At 47.0% G+C, this 20034-nt stretch overlaps 1 protein-coding gene across 1 annotated transcript in view; it reads right to left on the reverse strand.

Moving 5' to 3' along the window:
- The window catches only part of LOC139384321 (E3 ubiquitin-protein ligase arih1-like), a 39393-nt gene extending 22860 nt beyond the window's left edge, over positions 1–16533 (reverse strand). Inside the window, exons 1-11 of the mRNA XM_071129002.1 lie at positions 16230–16533; positions 15096–15163; positions 14528–14672; positions 13846–13938; positions 13443–13498; positions 11472–11538; positions 11091–11197; positions 10783–10825; positions 9073–9144; positions 8637–8767; positions 7804–7867 (exon numbers count right to left, since the gene is read on the reverse strand). Of these exons, the coding sequence (XP_070985103.1) occupies positions 7804–7867; positions 8637–8767; positions 9073–9144; positions 10783–10825; positions 11091–11197; positions 11472–11538; positions 13443–13498; positions 13846–13938; positions 14528–14672; positions 15096–15163; positions 16230–16505 (1122 nt within the window). The 5' untranslated portion in view covers positions 16506–16533. The remainder of the gene's footprint in view (positions 1–7803; positions 7868–8636; positions 8768–9072; positions 9145–10782; positions 10826–11090; positions 11198–11471; positions 11539–13442; positions 13499–13845; positions 13939–14527; positions 14673–15095; positions 15164–16229) is intronic.
- Between the last annotated feature and the right edge of the window lie 3501 nt (positions 16534–20034).

The following is a 20034-nucleotide window of genomic DNA, read 5'->3' on the forward strand; positions in this document are numbered from 1 at the left end:
ACTAGCCCATCCACCCACCACTAGTATAACCACTAGTATAACCACCCACCACTAGCCCATCCACCCACCACTAGTATAACCACTAGTATAACCACTAGCCCACCCACCACTAGTATAACCACTAGCCCACCCACCCATCACTAGTATAACCACCCACCACTAGTATAACCACTAGCCCATCCACCCACCACTAGTATAACCACTAGCCCATCCACCCACCACTAGTATAACCACTAGCCCATCCACCCACCACTAGTATAACCACTAGCCCATCCACCCACCACTAGTATAACCACTAGCACATCCACCCACCACTAGTATAACCACTAGCACAACCCCCCCACTAGTATAACCACCACTAGTAGAACCACTAGTATAACCACTAGCCCATCCACCCACCACTAGTATAACCCCTAGTATAACCACTAGCACAACCCCCCCACTAGTATAACCACTAGCCATTCCACCCACCACTAGTATAACCACTAGCCCATCCACCCACCACTAGTATAACCACTAGCCCACCCACCACCACTAGTATAACCACTAGCCCATCCACCCACCACTAGTATAACCACTAGTACAACCACCACTAGTATAACCACTAGTATAACCACTAGTATAACCACTAGCCCATCCACCCACCACTAGTATAACCACTAGCCCATCCACCCACCACTAGTATAACCACTAGCACAACCACTAGCCCATCCACAACTAGTATAACCACTAGCCCATCCGCCCACCACCAGTATAACCACTAGCCCATCCACCCACCACTAGTATAACCACTAGCCCATCCACCCACCACTAGTACAACCACTAGCACAACCACTAGTATAACCACTAGTATAACCACTAGCCCATCCACCACTAGTATAACCACTAGTATAACCACCCACCACTAGTATAACCACCCACCACTAGTATAACCACCCACCACTAGTATAACCACCCACCACTAGTATAACCACTAGTATAACCACCCACCACTAGTATAACCACCCACCACTAGTATAACCACCCACCACTAGTATAACCACTAGTATAACCACTAGCCCATCCACCACTAGTATAACCACCCACCACTAGTATAACCACTCACCACTAGTGTAACCACTAGTATAACCACCCACCACTAGTATAACCACTAGTATAACCACCCACCACTAGTATAACCACTAGCCCATCCACCCACCACTAGTATAACCACTAGCATAACCACCCACCACTAGTATAACCACTAGCCCATCCACCCACCACTAGTATAACCACTAGCCCAACCACCCACCACTAGTATAACCACTAGCCCATCCACCCACCACTAGTATAACCACTAGCCCATCCACCCACCACTAGTATAACCACTAGTATAACCACCCACCACTAGTATAACCACTAGTATAACCACTAGCCCACCCACCACTAGTATAACCACTAGCCCAACCACCCACCACTAGTATAACCACTAGCCCATCCACCCACCACTAGTATAACCACTAGCCCATCCACCCACCACTAGTATAACCACTAGTATAACCACTAGCCCACCCACCACTAGTATAACCACTAGCCCACCCACCCATCACTAGTATAACCACTAGTATAACCACCCACCAATAGTATAACCACTAGCCCATCCACCCACCACTAGTATAACCACTAGCCCATCCACCCACCACTAGTATAACCACTAGCCCATCCACCCACCACTAGTATAACCACTAGCCCATCCACCCACCACTAGTATAACCACTAGCACATCCACCCACCACTAGTATAACCACTAGCACAACCCCCCCACTAGTATAACCACTAGTATAACCACCACTAGTAGAACCACTAGTATAACCACTAGTATAACCACCACTAGTATAACCACTAGCCCATCCACCCACCACTAGTATAACCACTAGTATAACCACTAGCACAACCCCCCCACTAGTATAACCACTAGCAATTCCACCCACCACTAGTATAACCACTAGCCCACCCACCCACCACTAGTATAACCACTAGCCCATCCACCCACCACTAGTATAACCACTAGCCCATCCACCTACCACTAGTATAACCACTAGCCCATCCACCCACTAGTATAACCACTAGCACACCCCCCCCAGTAGTATAACCACTAGCACAACCCCCCCCACTAGTATCACCACTAGTACAACCCCCCCACCACTAGCCCACCCCTCCACCACTAGTACAACCCCCCCACCACTAGCCCACCCACCCACCACTAGTATAACCACCCACCACTAGTATAACCACTAGCACACCCCCCACCACTTGCCCACCCACCACTAGCCCACCCACCCACCACTAGCACAACCCCACCCACCACTAGCACAACCCCACCCACCACTAGCCCACCCACCCACCCACCCACCAGTAGCACAACCCCACCCACCACTAGCACAACCCCACCCACTACTAGCCCACCCACCCACCACTAGCACAACCCCACCCACCACTAGCACAACCACCAACCACAACCACCAACCACTAGCACAACCACCACCAGTACCCCATAACAGGCATAACCACCAGTTCCCCATAACAGGCATAACCACCAGTACCCCATAACAGGCATAACCACCAGTACACCATAACAGGCATAACCACCAGTATGCCATAACAGGCATAACCACCAGTATGCCATAACAGGCATAACCACCAGTATGCCATAACAGGCATAACCACCAGTATGCCATAACAGGCATAACCACCAGTATGCCATAACAGGCATAACCACCAGTACCCCCATAACAGGCATAACCACCAGTATGCCATAACAGGCATAACCACCAGTATGCCATAACAGGCATAACCACCAGTATGCCATAACAGGCATAACCACCAGTACCCCCATAACAGGCATAACCACCAGTACCCCATAACAGGCATAACCACCATTATAAACTGGGTGGTTCGAGCCCTGAATGCTGATTGGCTGACAGCCGTGGTATACCACGGGTATGACAAAACATTTATTTTCACTGCTCTAATTACGTTGGTAACCAGTTTATAATAGCAATAAGGCACCTCGGGGGTTGAGGTATAGTGCCAATATACCACAGCTAAGGGCCACTAGCATAGCCACCACTACACCGCCACTAGCATAGCCACCACTACACCGCCACTAGCATAGCCACCACTACACCACCACTAGCATAGCCACCACTAGCATAGCCACCACTACACAGCCACTAGCATAGCCACCACTACACCGCCACCAGCATGGCCACAACTACACCGCCACCAGCATGGCCACCACTAGCATAGCCACTAGCATAGCCACCACTACACAGCCACTAGCATAGCCACCACTACACCGTCACCAGCATGGCCACCACTACACCGCCACTAGCATAGCCACCACTACACCGCCACTAGCATAGCCACCACTAGCATAGCCACCACTAGCATAGCCACCACTAGCATAGCCACCACTACACAGCCACTAGCATAGCCACCAGCATGGCCACCACTACACCGCCACTAGCATAGCCACCACTACACCGCCACTAGCATAGCCACCACTAGCATAGCCACCACTAGCATAGCCACCACTACACCATCACTAGCATAGCCACCACTACCATAGCCACCACTACACCGCCACCACTACACCACCACAGCCACCAATACACCATCACTAGCATAGCCACCACTACACCACCACCGGCGCCGACAGAGATGGCCGCCTCGCTTCGCGTTCCTAGGAAACTATGCAGTTTTTTGTTTTTTTACGTGTTATTTCTTACATTAGTACCCCAGGTCATCTTAGGTTTCATTACATACAGTCGAGAAGAACTACTGAATATAAGATCAGCGTCAACTCACCATCAGTACGACCAAGAATATGTTTTTCGCGAAGCGGATCCTGTGTTCTGCCTTACAAACAGGACAACGGAGTGGATCCTATGCAGCGACCCAAAAAAACGACTCCGAAAGAGAGGGAAACGAGGCGGTCTTCTGGTCAGACTCCGGAGACGGGCACACCGTGCACCACTCCCTAGCATTCTTCTTGCCAATGTCCAGTCTCTTGACAACAAGGTTGATGAAATCCGAGCAAGGGTAGCATTCCAGAGGGACATCAGAGACTGTAACGTCCTTTGCTTCACTGAAACATGGCTCACTGGAGAGACTCTATCCGAAGCGGTGCAGCCAACGGGTTTCTCCACGCATCGCGCTGACAGAAACAAACATCTTTCTGGTAAGAAGAGGGGCGGGGGCGTATGCCTCATGGCCAACGTGACATGGTGTGATGAAAGAAACATACAGGAACTCAAATCCTTCTGTTCACCTGATTTAGAATTCCTCACAATCAAATGTAGAACGCATTATCTACCAAGAGAATTCTCTTCGATTATAATCACAGCCGTATATATCCCCCCCCAAGCAGACACATCGATGGCTCTGAACGAACTTTATTTAACTCTCTGCAAACTGGAAACGATTTATCCGGAGGCTGCATTCATTGTAGCTGGGGATTTTAACAAGGCTAATCTGAAAACAAGACTCCCTAAATTTTATCAGCATATCGATTGCGCAACCAGGGGTGGAAAGACCTTGGATCATTGTTACTCTAACTTCCGCGACGCATATAAGGCCATGCCCCGCCCCCCTTTCGGAAAAGCTGACCACGACTCCATTTTGTTGATCCCTGCCTACAGACAGAAACTAAAACAAGAGGCTCCCACGCTGAGGTCTGTCCAACGCTGGTCCGACCAAGCCGACTCCACACTCCAAGACTGCTTCCATCACGTGGACTGGGAGATGTTTCGTATTGCGTCAGATAACAACATTGACGAATACGCTGATTCGGTGTGCGAGTTCATTAGAACATGCGTTGAAGATGTCGTTCCCATAGCAACGATTAAAACATTCCCTAACCAGAAACCGTGGATTGATGGCAGCATTCGTGTGAAACTGAAAGCGCGATCCACTGCTTTTAATCAGGGCAAGGTGTCTGGTAACATGACCGAATACAAACAGTGCAGCTATTCCCTCCGCAAGGCTATCAAACAAGCTAAGCGCCAGTACAGAGACAAAGTAGAATCTCAATTCAACGGCTCAGACACAAGAGGCATGTGGCAGGGTCTACAGTCAATCACGGACTACAGGAAGAAATCCAGCCCAGTCACGGACCAGGATGTCTTGCTCCCAGGCAGACTAAATAACTTTTTTGCCCGCTTTGAGGACAATACAGTGCCACTGACACGGCCTGCAACGAAAACATGCGGTCTCTCCTTCACTGCAGCCGAGGTGAGTAAGACATTTAAACGTGTTAACCCTCGCAAGGCTGCAGGCCCATACGGCATCCCCAGCCGCGCCCTCAGAGCATGCGCAGACCAGCTGGCCGGTGTGTTTACGGACATATTCAATCAATCCCTATACCAGTCTGCTGTTCCCACATGCTTCAAGAGGGCCACCATTGTTCCTGTTCCCAAGAAAGCTAAGGTAACTGAGCTAAATGACTACCGCCCCGTAGCACTCACATCCGTCATCATGAAGTGCTTTGAGAGACTAGTCAAGGACCATATCACCTCCACCCTACCTGACACCCTAGACCCACTCCAATTTGCTTATGCAATCTCAACCACACTGCACACTGCCCTAACCCATCTGGACAAGAGGAATACCTATGTGAGAATGCTGTTCATCGACTACAGCTCGGCATTCAACACCATAGTACCCTCCAAGCTCGTCATCAAGCTCGAGACCCTGGGTCTCGACCACGCCCTGTGCAACTGGGTACTGGACTTCCTGACGGGCCGCCCCCAGGTGGTGAGGGTAGGCAACAACAACTCCTCCCCGCTGATCCTCAACACTGGGGCCCCACAAGGGTGCGTTCTGAGCCCTCTCCTGTACTCCCTGTTCACCCACGATTGCGTGGCCACGCACGCCTCCAACTCAATCATCAAGTTTGCGGACGACACAACATTGGTAGGCTTGATTACCAACAACGACGAGACGGCCTACAGGGAGGAGGTGAGGGCCCTCGGAGTGTGGTGTCAGGAAAATAACCTCACACTCAACGTCAACAAAACTAAGGAGATGATTGTGGACTTCAGGAAACAGCAGAGGGAACACCCCCCTATCCACATCGATGGAACAGTAGTGGAGAGGGTAGCAAGTTTTAAGTTCCTCGGCATACACATCACAGACAAACTGAATTGGTCCACTCACACAGACAGCATCGTGAAGAAGGCGCAGCAGCGCCTCTTCAACCTCAGGAGGCTGAAGAAATTTGGCTTGTCACCAAAAGCACTCACAAAGTTCTACAGATGCACAATCGAGAGCATCCTGTCGGGTTGTATCACCGCCTGGTACGGCAACTGCTCCGCCCTCAACCGTAAGGCTCTCCAGAGGGTAGTGAGGTCTGCACAACGCATCACCGGGGGCAAACTACCTGCCCTCCAGGACACCTACACCACCCGATGTCACAGGAAGGCCATAAAGATCATCAAGGACATCAACCACCCGAGCCACTGCCTGTTCACCCCGCTATCATCCAGAAGGCGAGGTCAGTACAGGTGCATCAAAGCTGGGACCGAGAGACTGAAAAACAGCTTCTATCTCAAGGCCATCAGACTGTTAAACAGCCACCACTAACACTGAGTGGCTGCTGCCAACACACTGACACTGACTCAACTCCAGCCACTTCAATAATGGGAATTGATGGGAAATGATGTAAATATATCACTAGCCACTTTAAACAATGCTACCTTATATAATGTTACTTACCCTACATTATTCATCTCATATGCATACGTATATACTGTACTCTATATCATCGACTGTATCCTTATGTAATACATGTATCACTAGCCACTTTAAACTATGCCACTTTGTTTACATACTCATCTCATTTGTACATACTGTACTCGATACCATCTACTGTATCTTGCCTATGCTGCTCTGTACCATCACTCATTCATATATCCTTATGTACATATTCTTTATCCCCTTACACTGTGTACAAGACAGTAGTTTTGGAATTGTTAGTTAGATTACTTGTTATTACTGCATTGTCGGAACTAGAAGCACAAGCATTTCGCTACACTCGCATTAACATCTGCTAACCATGTGTAAGTGACAAATAAAATTTGATTTGATTTGACTAGTACACCACCACTAGCATAGCCACCACTAGCATAGCCACCACCACTAGCATAGCCACCACCACTAGCATAGCCACCACCACTAAACAGTCACTAGCATAGCCACCACTACTACACCGCCACTAGCATAGCCACCACTAGCATAGCCACCACTAGCATAGCCACCACTAGTACACCACCACTAGCATAGCCACCACTAGCATAGCCACCACTAGTACACCGTCACTAGCATAGCCACCACTAGTACACCGTCACTAGCATAGCCACCACCACTAGCATAGCCACCACCACTAAACAGTCACTAGCATAGCCACCACTAGCATAGCCACCACTAGCATAGCCACCACTAGCATAGCCACCACTAGTACACCGTCACTAGCATAGCCACCACTAGTACACCGTCACTAGCATAGCCACCACCACTAGCATAGCCACCACCACTAAACAGTCACTAGCATAGCCACCACCACTAGCATAGCCACCACCACTAAACAGTCACTAGCATAGCCACCACCACTACTACACCACCACTAGCATAGCCACCACTACACCATCACTGAACTGTTGTGAGAATGAGGAAATATGTCATTATACATGATGGTCAACAAAGACCAGGACTGTGTTGTGATTCTAGTCTACAGTGAGGAACACTAAAGACACCATGACTCACTGTTACCTCTTGGGCGTCCCTCGCTGCCTTGGCATCATCCTCATTGTAGCGGTTGCAGTTGTACCTACAATAAACACAGAGCTAGGAATTAGTGAGAGGAGAAAAAAAACTAAAAAACATTTTAGTCCCATATGGTTGTAGCTTCCTTCATTATTACAGCAACTGGAGGGATGCCAGTTTGAATCCCGGGTCTGACAGAAAATCTGTCCGGAAGTGAGCTTTTAACAGGAGAAGTGCTAGCAACAAGTCCTAGATACCTTCACCTGCCGTCGAGGCCTAACCCCCCCCCCCCCCCCCCCCCACCACAACACCTGCTCCATGGCTGCCCAAGTAAGGCAGCCCCCCCGCTCCAACCTGCATGAGTCTTTCTGGGGTGTTGGGATAAAGCAGAAGGACAATAATGGAATCTAAAAGGGACACTTCTGAATGTTGGCATTCATCAACTTCCAGATGAACTCGCCAATACCCTTTTAATGTTTCTGTGGCCAGTATGAAGGAAGTTAGAGGTAGTTTCACGAGCCAATGCTAACTAGCATTAGCACAATGACTGCAAGTCTATGGGTATCTTACTAGCAGATTATTATTTTTTTTTTAACCTTTATTTAACTAGGCAAGTCAGTTAAGAACAAATTCTTATTTTCAATGACGGCCTAGGAACAGCCTCTGCCCCTGAACTGCCTGTTTAGGGGCAGAACGAAAGATTTATACCATGTCAGCTCGGGGATTTGAACTTGCACTTGACCTTCCGGTTACTAGTCCAACGCTGATACCCATAGACTTCCAGTAAAATAGCACTAGTCAGTAGGAGGTAGATCCCCCACCCATCCACCCACCAGGCAGAGCCGTGTGGTTCCCAGGGCCCCAGGCAGACCCAGCAGAACTCTGCCTTGCAGCTCTGGTTCCGACACACCATGTGGTTGCAGCCGCCGTCCTTCTCAATGGTCACGTGGCATTTGGGGCACTCCTGAGGGACAGATGGCCAAGCAGAGATGGGGGCTCAGTAACAGGTCATCGTTCGCAAAGCGGCAGCACTATAGAGCAACATGTAAGAGCCAGTTTCCCTGACACAGATTAAGCCTAGAATATCCACAGAGAATGCTTTTTTAGTCCAGGAATAGGGCGTAATCTGTGTCTGGGGGAAACCAGTCCTAAAAATGCTTAAAGAGATCCTCAAAATACAAATCTACCTGGTTTTGTGGGAAGGACACACAAGTGATCCATAAAAAAAACAGACCAGGATTGTATTTAGAGCCAAGTCTTTTTAAATACCCGTGTATTGGCTGCGATCCAGTTAGACGTCTCGCTGTCATCGTCACACTTCTTGATCCATTTCCTCAACCACTGAAAGATTACAACAAAGAGATTCAATACAACAAGTTCAAAGTCACCAAGATAACTATATTACAGTATAACTATGTTATTGTCAGGGGACCTCTGTCCCAAGCACACTTTACCACTGACCATGAATGTGTAGACTAGGGCCCAATCTAGAACCAACCCATTGTCACTAGTGGAGACCTGAAAGGATAAGCAATATGGTGACCATTCTACCTATCCTGTCAGGGGACAAGGTGAAGCTACCACCACCTATCCTGTCAGGGGACAAGGTGAAGCTACCACCACCTATCCTGGTAGGGGACATGGTGAAGCTACCACCACCTATCCTGTCAGGGGACAAGGTGAAGCTACCACCACCTATCCTGTCAGGGGACAAGGTGAAGCTACCACCACCTATCCTGTCAGGGGACAAGGTGAAGCTACCACCACCTATCCTGTCAGGGGACAAGGTGAAGCTACCACCACCTATCCTGTCAGGGGACAAGGTGAAGCTACCACCACCTATCCTGTCAGGGGACAAGGTGAAGCTACCACCACCTATCCTATCAGGGGACAAGGTGAAGCTACCACCACCTATCCTGTCAGGGGACAAGGTGAAGCTACCACCACCTATCCTGGTAGGGGACAAGGTGAAGCTACCACCACCTATCCTGGTAGGGGACAAGGTGAAGCTACCACCACCTATCCTGTCAGGGGACAAGGTGAAGCTACCACCACCTATCCTGGTAGGGGACAAGGTGAAGCTACCACCACCTATCCTGGTAGGGGACAAGGTGAAGCTACCACCACCTATCCTGTCAGGGGACAAGGTGAAGCTACCACCACCTATCCTATCAGGGGACAAGGTGAAGCTACCACCACCTATCCTGGTAGAGGACAAGGTGAAGCTACCACCACCTATCCTATCAGGGGACAAGGTGAAGCTACCACCACCTATCCTGGTAGAGGACAAGGTGAGGCTACCACCACCTATCCTGTCAGGGGACAAGGTGAAGCTACCACCACCTATCCGGTCAGGGGACAAGGTGAAGCTACCACCACCTATCCTGTCAGGGGACAAGGTGAAGCTACCACCACCTATCCGGTCAGGGGACAAGGTAAAGCTACCACCACCTATCCTGTCAGGGGACAAGGTGAAGCTACCACCACCTATCCTGTCAGGGGACAAGGTGAAGCTACCACCACCTATCCTGGTAGGGGACAAGGTGAAGCTACCACCACCTATCATATCAGAGGACAAGGTGAAGCTACCACCACCTATCCTGTCAGGGGACAAGGTGAAGCTACCACCACCTATCCTGTCAGGGGACAAGGTGAAGCTACCACCACCTATCCTGGTAGGGGACATGGTGAAGCTACCACCACCTATCCTGTCAGGGGACAGGGTGAAGCTACCACCACCTATCCTGTCAGGGGACAAAGTGAAGCTACCACCACCTATCCTGTCAGGGGACAAAGTGAAGCTACCACCACCTATCCTATCAAGGGACAAGGTGAAGCTACCACCACCTATCCTGTCAGATCTACAGTAGATGAAATGTATATGGGGTAAGGGTTAGAGTTGTTTTTGTGGACTGCGTCTGACCACTATTACATTACCACTGACAGGGAGGGTTGAATTTAGACTCCGTTGTGACATACCTTACACTTGACGGGATCATGCCAGTTCTCGCCACAATTGAAGCTGCAAATGAATTGGGTTGAAATAAAGATCCACATGTAACCATTAAAATCAATAACTTTTTTTTTTATAGGATTCCATTTGTGTGACAACGGCAGGAGATATCATCATGCGTTTTTGAGAACAGTGTGTGAATAAAATCAAGACGTCTTCTGTGTGAGTATTAGTGGTAAGATGGTCCTTTACATACCAGAGAAGGTGTGATATACAACAAAAAACAAAACCAATAAGCAGGGAATTTTAAGTCATAGTATGGCTTGTCTCTTACCAGAACTGCCGGCCACATGTGCATCTCACAGGCTTAGCATCTGGGTACTGGACTTTGACTACGTGATGACAGTCTGGCGCCGGGCACCATTTTAACAGCCGATTGCACTGAGGACGAGAGGACAGGAACATAAGAAGTGGGACACAAAAGCAGAAGGAATTACATGCCGATCCTCCTCTTCTCCCAAACAAGCAAGATTATCTAACATCTGAAGAACAGATTCAATATTCTCACAGCTAGGCTTACATGGAAAACGGCTACATTGTATTTTAGAGTACAGACATCTACATATAAAGCACAAGATGCTATGTGTGTGTGTGTGTGTGTGTGTGTGTGTATATATATATATATAAAATCAATGAAGAACATTACACAGCTTACCTCTACAAAACTATTGGTAATCAAGTGTTGGTACTTCAACTTCACCTTGGACTCTGTGATCAGTCTCCTATAGGAAAATAATGTGGTTTTCAAATGATAATTCAAATGTAGTGGATTTGAACAAATACAACAAAACAAAAAAAATGTGATTTATAAAAACTCATCTGCTACTCTACATCTTCAACTCTCACGTGTAGAACAAGCAGCGTGTAGAACTAGCAGCGTGTAGGAACTAGCAGCGTGTAGGAACTAGCAGCGTGTAGAACAAGCAGCGTGTAGAACTAGCAGCGTGTAGAACTAGCAGCGTGTAGAACTAGCAGCGTGTAGAACTAGCAGCGTGTAGAACAAGCAGCGTGTAGGAACTAGCAGCGCGTAGAACTAGCAGCGCGTAGAACTAGCAGCGCGTAGAACTAGCAGCGTGTAGAACTAGCAGCGTGTAGGAACTAGCAGCGTGTAGAACTAGCAGCGTGTAGAACTAGCAGCGTTTAGAACTAGCAGCGTGTAGAACTAGCAGCGTTTAGAACTAGCAGCGTGTAGGAACTAGCAGCGTGTAGGAACTAGCAGCGTGTAGAACTAACAGCGTGTAGGAACTAGCAGCGTGTAGGAACTAGCAGCGTGTAGGAACTAGCAGCGTGTAGGAACTAGCAGCGTGTAGGAACTAGCAGCGTGTAGGAACTAGCAGCGTGCAGAACAAGCAGCGTGCAGAACAAGCAGCGTGCAGAACTAGCAGCGTGCAGAACTAGCAGCGTGTAGAACTAGCAGCGTGCAGAACTAGCAGCGTGTAGAACTAGCAGCGTGTAGAACTAGCAGCGTGCAGAACTAGCAGCGTGCAGAACTAGCAGCGTGCAGAACTAGCAGCGTGCAGAACTAGCAGCGCGTAGAACTAGCAGCGCGCAGAACTAGCAGCGCGCAGAACTAGCAGCGTGCAGAACTAGCAGCGTGCAGAACTAGCAGCGTGTAGAACTAGCAGCGTGCAGAACAAGCACCGTGTAGAACAAGCAGCGTACAGAACTAGCAGCGTGAAGAACTAGCAGCGTGTAGAACTAGCAGCGTGTAGAACTAGCAGCGTGTAGAACTAGCAGCGTGTAGAACTAGCAGCGTGTAGAACTAGCAGCGTGCAGAACTAGCAGCGTGTAGAACTAGCAGCGTGTAGAACTAGCAGCGTGTAGAACTAGCAGCGTGTAGAACTAGCAGCGTGTAGAACAAGCAGCGTGTAGAACTAGCAGCGTGTAGAACAAGCAGCGTGTAGAACTAGCAGCGTGTAGAACTAGCAGCGTGTAGAACTAGCAGCGTGTAGAACTAGCAGCGTGCAGAACTAGCAGCGTGTAGAACTAGCAGCGTGTAGAACTAGCAGCGTGTAGAACAAGCAGCGTGTAGAACTAGCAGCGTGTAGAACTAGCAGCGTGTAGAACAAGCAGCGTGTAGAACTAGCAGCGTGTAGAACTAGCAGCGTGTAGAACTAGCAGCGTGTAGAACTAGCAGCGTGTAGAACAAGCAGCGTGTAGAACTAGCAGCGTGTAGAACTAGCAGCGTGTAGAACTAGCAGCGTGTAGAACTAGCAGCGTGTAGAACAAGCAGCGTGTAGAACTAGCAGCGTGTAGAACAAGCAGCGTGTAGAACTAGCAGCGTGTAGAACTAGCAGCGTGTAGAACTAGCAGCGTGTAGAACTAGCAGCGTGTAGAACTAGCAGCGTGTATGTAATGCTGAAACTTAATAATAATAATAAATATGAAAGGCTTTACTGTCACAGAGCGGATAGATGCAGTGAAATGTGTTGTTTTTTTACAGGGTCCTCCATAGTAGTAAGGAGCCCCTGGAGCAAATCGGGGTTAAGTGTCTTGCTCAAGGGCACAGACAGATTGTTCATCTTGACGGCGCGGGTATTTGGAAACCAGCAACCTTTCAGTGACTGTCCCAACGCTGTAACCGCTAGTCTACCTGCTGTGGAATGTAGAGAGACGTAACACTTACATGACTGTGTTGTCGTCCACCAATATATCACAGCTGTGAGCCGGGCAGGAAATTGTCTATTTTTTTTTTTTAAGGAAAGAGAAAGGAAACATGGTGAGATTTTTTCACATCTCAACAAAAGCCCAATGATCGCTTTTCCTGAGTCAGAATAAGAGTTTACAGTCCATGGTAACGATACATGCTGTGTGTATGAATGTATGCTGTATGTATGTCAGTATGTATGTATGTATGAATGAATAAGCGCATGTATAAAGGTCATTGTATTAACGTTTTGTCTGTGCTATTGCATTGCTTTCTTCTTGACTACTTCCTGCTGACCTCTTGCCAGGCCCCGCCCACCAAGGGTTTCTTACCGTAAGGGTATTTTCTCTGGTTAAACAAAAAAGGTGTTTGTGGTGCTTACCTGTCCCATCCCCTCCTCAATGATTTTGGTAGTCAAGTAGTCACCCCAACACTGCATGCAGAACTTGTGTCCACACTCCAGGCCAGTGAAGTACTGTGGGAGAGGAAGATGAAGATTCAGTCATAGAGGCTAGGGGGTAAGGGTAAGAGGCTAGGGGGTATGGGTTAGAGGCTCAGGGGTATGGGTTAGAGGCTAGGGGGTAAGGGTAAGAGGCTTGGGGGTAAGGGTTAGAGGCTAGGGGGTATGGGTTAGAGGCTAGGGGGTATGGGTTAGAGGCTAGGGGGTATGGGTTAGAGACTAGGGGGTATGGGTTAGAGACTAGGGGGTATGGGTTAGCGGGTAAGAGGCTAGGGAGTAAGGGTAAGAGGCTAGGGGGTAAGGGTTAGCGGCTAGGGGGTAAGGGTTAGCGGCTAGGGGGTAAGAGGCTAGGGGGTAAGGGTATGAGGCTAGGGGGTAAGGGTAAGAGGCTAGGGGGTAAGGGTAAGAGGCTAGGGGGTAAGGGTAAGAGGCTAGGGGGTAAGGGTTAGAGGCTAGGGGGTGTCTCCCTTCATAATACTGACTAACTGAGTTTGGGTAGTTCAGGTAGGAGATCTGACTTGGCATGTCCTGATCCTTTCAGATGTACACTACTGCCTAGCGGATAGGGAGTTGTGCATCTCTCCCTTCAGAGTAGGGTACTGACCGAGTTTGGGTAGTTCAGGTAGCAGATCTGACAGGGAAGATCCTGAGCAGAGGACCTCGTGTTCATCAGCCGCGTCCTCGACTTCTTACTGGGGTTGATGACATGGCATTCCGAGAACAATTTGTCAAGGTTCCCATCAAAATATCTAGTGAGAGAAGACATGTCATCACTGGCTGGGAAACACGCTACTTTAATTGGCTGGTGTATTATTCACTAGAATAGGGTCTTTAGGTCATGCTAGAACAAACGGTTACATAGAAAGGCAATAGGTCATAGCCAAACTAGAGCACCAAGACAAAGGCGATACATGTGCCAGATCTCGGGACTTTTAACTATTGGACATAGCGCAAATGGAGCATTAAAAAGGGCCTGCAGTAAAATTGGTAAACAGACAATTAATTTGATCAATTCAATTTCCTTGTGTAATGCTGTCTATTCATATTTAATACCAGACCATATTGCCATTCAACAGACCACCTAACCTAACACAATGATGGCACTAATAGAGCCAAGAAGATTACACTGTTTTTTTACAACAAATCATACAAGAGCCAATGTCACGACTAACCTTTCCATCAGTTTCTCTTTGTCCCAATTGAAGTGACTAAGAAGTATTCTTGTTATCGTTGCAGGGTTCTAGAGAAGAGTAACAAAAAATGAGGAGGCAAAATACACATTTATACGTCCTCCGGGAAAGCTTCATACCTTTTATTAAAAGACAGCCACTTAACTAGCTAGCTATTTAGCATTGGATTATAACACACTAACCGGTAACTAGCAGTACGGTCATGTCAGTTACACAGACAAAATAGGGCTATTATTGTTCAAAATGTGTCTAATAATAGGATTTATATATTTAAAAATAAATCTGCAATTCATTGCAGACAAACTCAGTGGCTGACAGAAGTGGGAATCAAGGTTCGGCCATGTTGTTTCAGGCGCACAGGCCTCAAAAAAAATCAGACAGTGGAAAGTAAAGATAGCAAAGAGAGCTAGTTGATAATCCAGGTGAAACTATGGACACACAGGGGGGGCTGATAGGATTTCAACAAAAAATTAAATAGCTCAGTAACGTTAGCTACTTCGCCATTTTGATGCCATGATAGTAGACAAATACTGTTGATGACAGTGTTGTAATAGCTACGTTGTAGGCAACAGGGGAAATGACAAAGATGACTAGCCAAACTAGCTAGCTTTTCTGGCTGGGTCTAATAGTTATTATTATTATTATTTTTTTTACTTCATCTTACTGTAGCTAGTTGGGTCAGCATCTTGGCAGAGTTGACAACTCACTTATCTCTCGTTGAACCAGGCGCACTAGTCATTCAAGAGATATAACATGGTGTTATTGGTTCGTTAGCTAACCTTAATTGACTCAACTAAAGAGAAAACATTTTGTCAGCTTCCCTACCAGACAGATACCATTAATTTAGTTAGCTGGTTAGCTACAGTAACAGTTTGTTGAAATGGAAGTCGGAGTAATTTAGCTACAGTACCTAAACTAAGGTAACGTTACTAACGGTAGTTTGTAACTAGTTAGGTAAGGTTAGCTAACAAACAGGCTAACATACGTTGAGGCTTACAGTCACCTACGATTGTTTGTGATGGACAGTAAACTAAATCGGTAAATAATTAGCTGTTTACGTTTTTACAATTTGCGGCCTACCGAGACCCAACATCCTCGGCCTTTCCTTCACCTCACCTGGATGACATCATTGACCTCCCTGATACACTCGACCATATGCTGAAGGATCTGTTCAGCAGTCAAAACCTCGAACCGATAATCCTCTTCGTCTTGACCGGGCCCTAGGCCACTGCCTCCGGTCTCCCCACATTCATCTCGTTCTCCACCGGCCACAACAGGATCATCCAACTCCACTTCCAGGGTGTCGTCTTCGGGATCCTCCTCGGCGCTGTCTTCGCTGCATTCCTCTTCCTCCTCGTCGAATTCATAATTGTACCCTTCGTCTGAGTCCATTACTCGGTTTAACTTGATATTGTGACAAGGTATGACACCAAACGCTAGATACTAGGATGTGTACAGGCCGCGACGAAAACAAGAGACGAAATATTTCGAAAGAGAAAAATATTTCCAGAGAGAGAGAGAGTAGCTACAACAACATGAGCGCAGCTGCCGCTGGACCAACAAAGAGATGCGGCGTCATACGGACCGACGCGTTACGTCAAAAATAAAATAAGGAAAGGATTGTCCAGGCAAGAGATGTACAAACACTTCAAAACTCATCAAAGATCACTGATATTTATTTGTTGAAGACAGCAATGGAATGTTTTAACAAATGATTACATATATATATATATATATATATATATATATATATATATATATAAGGCTGACATTCACCGTTGTGTTGTTTTTTTCTCTAGTGAATTTGACCTTCTTTTAAATGAGCCTAATCCTTCATGATAAATAATTCAACAAACATTGGTTATTTATATTCCTGTGTAGGACATTGTGTACTATGGACACAAGAATCCTATGGCCACATTACCCCCTAAAAATACAGTATTGGCATACCCATTACAATCAATGGATACATTGTCGTTTTAATACATTTAGTTTTGTATCATATTGTAGTGCTGTAGCCAATCACATTATATCACATGTAAGCGCATGAGACAACATTATATAGGGCCTGTTTATAATTACACTGGTGAATCTTGCAGAGTGTGTGTGTATGTAGATACGTTACCACTAGATGGCAGCACAGAGTTAAATCTAAAACTTTTGACCTGCATTGGATTTAATGTAGTGTGACTGACAGCAATCGGCTCCATAGCCTGTGGCTGAGGGCACAGTGTTGCGGGTAATGTTATAGAACATCCCGGGAACATAAGTAGGCTAATCTAATTTAGCAAGTATTAATTTTGCAAGTATATTGCAATAATTGTATATGTAGTCTTCAAATTATTTTCAACTACTGTTTAGCAAAATGTGGAATCACTAAGCGTCTTTAATTCACATAAATCATCTTTGAGTATATCTGGGGTTTTTTCCGGATGATGAATAACCAGACTGTTTTCAAGAACTATTACACATCCTCAGAGACCTCTGTGAATTGAGGCATATTGTGTGTTTCAGGTTTTGTGGTCGCAGTTTTTTTTTAAATGATTCTATCTCATTGAAAGCCTACACATACCACAATGAAGGACTAAATAATTACTAGACAAAATAGTCTTTGAGCCAACACATTATATGTTGAGGAATGGTAGTTGAAAGCAGAATGGAGTGACCTGGGTCTCTGTACTCCACGTTTGTTTTTCGGGGAGACGTGTGACTGATAGCTGCTTGATTTCGTATTCATTGTTTGTAGTATTCTTTTTTCCAATGCTGGCTGCAATCCCTCAACTACAATTGTAAACTGAATATTTCCACTGTATAAATCATCTGCCGTTTACAAAAAAATAGCCTTTGCTGTGATGGCACAATTATCTGTAGCAGGTGTTCTTTTGTCTGGTGCAAATACAGTTTGTTTTCATGCTGTCGAACAAGAAAGCCCAAAGCAATAATCATTACATTATCTCCCATTGTAACAGTCAACAGTAGTTAACCCCAGGGTCTTAGAGATTTAGAGACTTTATATGACAGATGGCCATGGTGTGATCTTTATGGATAGTGCTGCTAAATATCGGTTGCAACCTGTTGAGGAAACCAAACAGAAAAGCGATTGCAACATTCTGATAGATTTTTTAAAACTAATTGGTCCTTTGACTAATCAGATTATTTATTTTGCCCATAATTGGGCAAAATATCAGAATTGGGCTGCCTGTAATAAACAACAGCCCAAGTAGACAAATACTGTATTCTCTTAAAGAGAGTGGACATTTCTCTTACAATGCCCGCCAGCTGAGGATTTAAAAAATATATATTTTGTCATTTTGCAGATTACAATAAAATCTAGTTTGGTAAAGCAACCCGATTGGGTAACAAAAAACCTGATAGCGAATGAGTATGTAGATTTACAGTTGGGTGTAGAAGGATGAGCTCATAGCAACGGTACAGTACAGGGAAATACCTTTTACCTTGTCTCTGTGCTCTTGTGATTACATGAGACAGGAGCAGGTTTAATGTGATACACCTTTAATGTGCCTCACAGCAATCCCTTGATCTGAGCCAGACCAGACAGAGCCTGATCACATCCCGTTAAAGCATGAACTGAACTTTCCTGCTAACACAACAACACATCACTAACCGCTCAGTCTCCGTCTCAACACAAGCACTTCATTCCCCCCCAAAATAAATGGGATTGAAACAAAAATATAACATGGCTATTTTTTTTGGGGGGGGGGGGGGGGGGGGAACACAGTGTATCCCCTGCTAGGATGCCAGCCCCCCTAGGTGAACACATACAAACACACACATCCCTCTGTGCACGGGGAGGGATACTCTATCTGTGAGATCCAGGGGGGTGGCAGTGAGGGGGACATACAAGTGCCACGTTACACTGGTCCTTTGAGCCGGGAGGACTGGGGGACAATGGTGCTGTTAACACTGCTGACTGGGACCTTTGGGCCTTCTGAAACTTTAATGTGATTTGGTGAGCAACCTACCGCTCGCCGAGGTCAGAGATGAACCCGGGCCCCGGCAACATCCCGGGGTTGCCGTGTGTCGTTGCCGCTGTAACCAGACACCGGCCCGGCGACGGGGGCAGAGGGGGAATCGGGTGCCGGCTCGTCTTTGTCCCCTGTGGCATGGATAATGACCCGTCTGTCCTCACCGGGGGCATAGAGAGATGGGACTCAGTGTCTCAGGTAAAAAAGAGCACAGGTTACCAATCTGATTTATACAAGGCAGGACAGTGACCTGATCTCAGGCAGAGGAGACTGTTTTTGAATGATTTATACTCTGTGTTTTTCCTTCCTGTGGGTTTTGCCTCAGCTCGCACCATACAGAACTCTAGTCTATTCCTATCTAGTACTCGGGAGAGTTGTTCCTCTCTGTCTGTATCTTATCAGGGGTACATGATATAGATAGTGGGTTTATGTGCTGATTTCCTTGTAATGAAGAATCTTTCGATCAATCGATTAAATTATAAATTTAGCTCAAATCTGAAAGAGACACCTTTCGATGAGTGTGCCTTCCTTGATAATCGATGATCAGTCACCTATAAAAACTCTTCCATTATGTTTTGGCACCTTGACAAAAGAGTGCATTTAAGTGAATTTCCAATCATAGCCCTGTAGCAGGGGCCAGGGCCAACTAACTTCTTCTGCCTCTGGCAGAGGGCTAGGACTGACTTGGTCCCCTGGCAGAGTGGATGAGGGCTGGAGGACTTGGTCCCCTGGCAGAGTGGATGAGGGCTGGAGGACTTGGTCCCCTAGCAGAGTGGATGAGGGCTGGAGGACTTGGCCTTTTGGCTATACAGTAGAAAGGTGATCTCTGGGTGTTTTGTCCCGCTGTAATCAGACAGGAACATCATCCATCATGAGAGAGAGGCTATAACAGCCAGGTTACAATGGGAGATAAGATAATGAGAGAGGTTATTACA

The sequence above is a fragment of the Oncorhynchus clarkii genome, chromosome 26, assembly GCF_045791955.1.
Source record: "Oncorhynchus clarkii lewisi isolate Uvic-CL-2024 chromosome 26, UVic_Ocla_1.0, whole genome shotgun sequence".
Taxonomy (NCBI): Eukaryota; Metazoa; Chordata; class Actinopteri; order Salmoniformes; family Salmonidae; genus Oncorhynchus; species Oncorhynchus clarkii.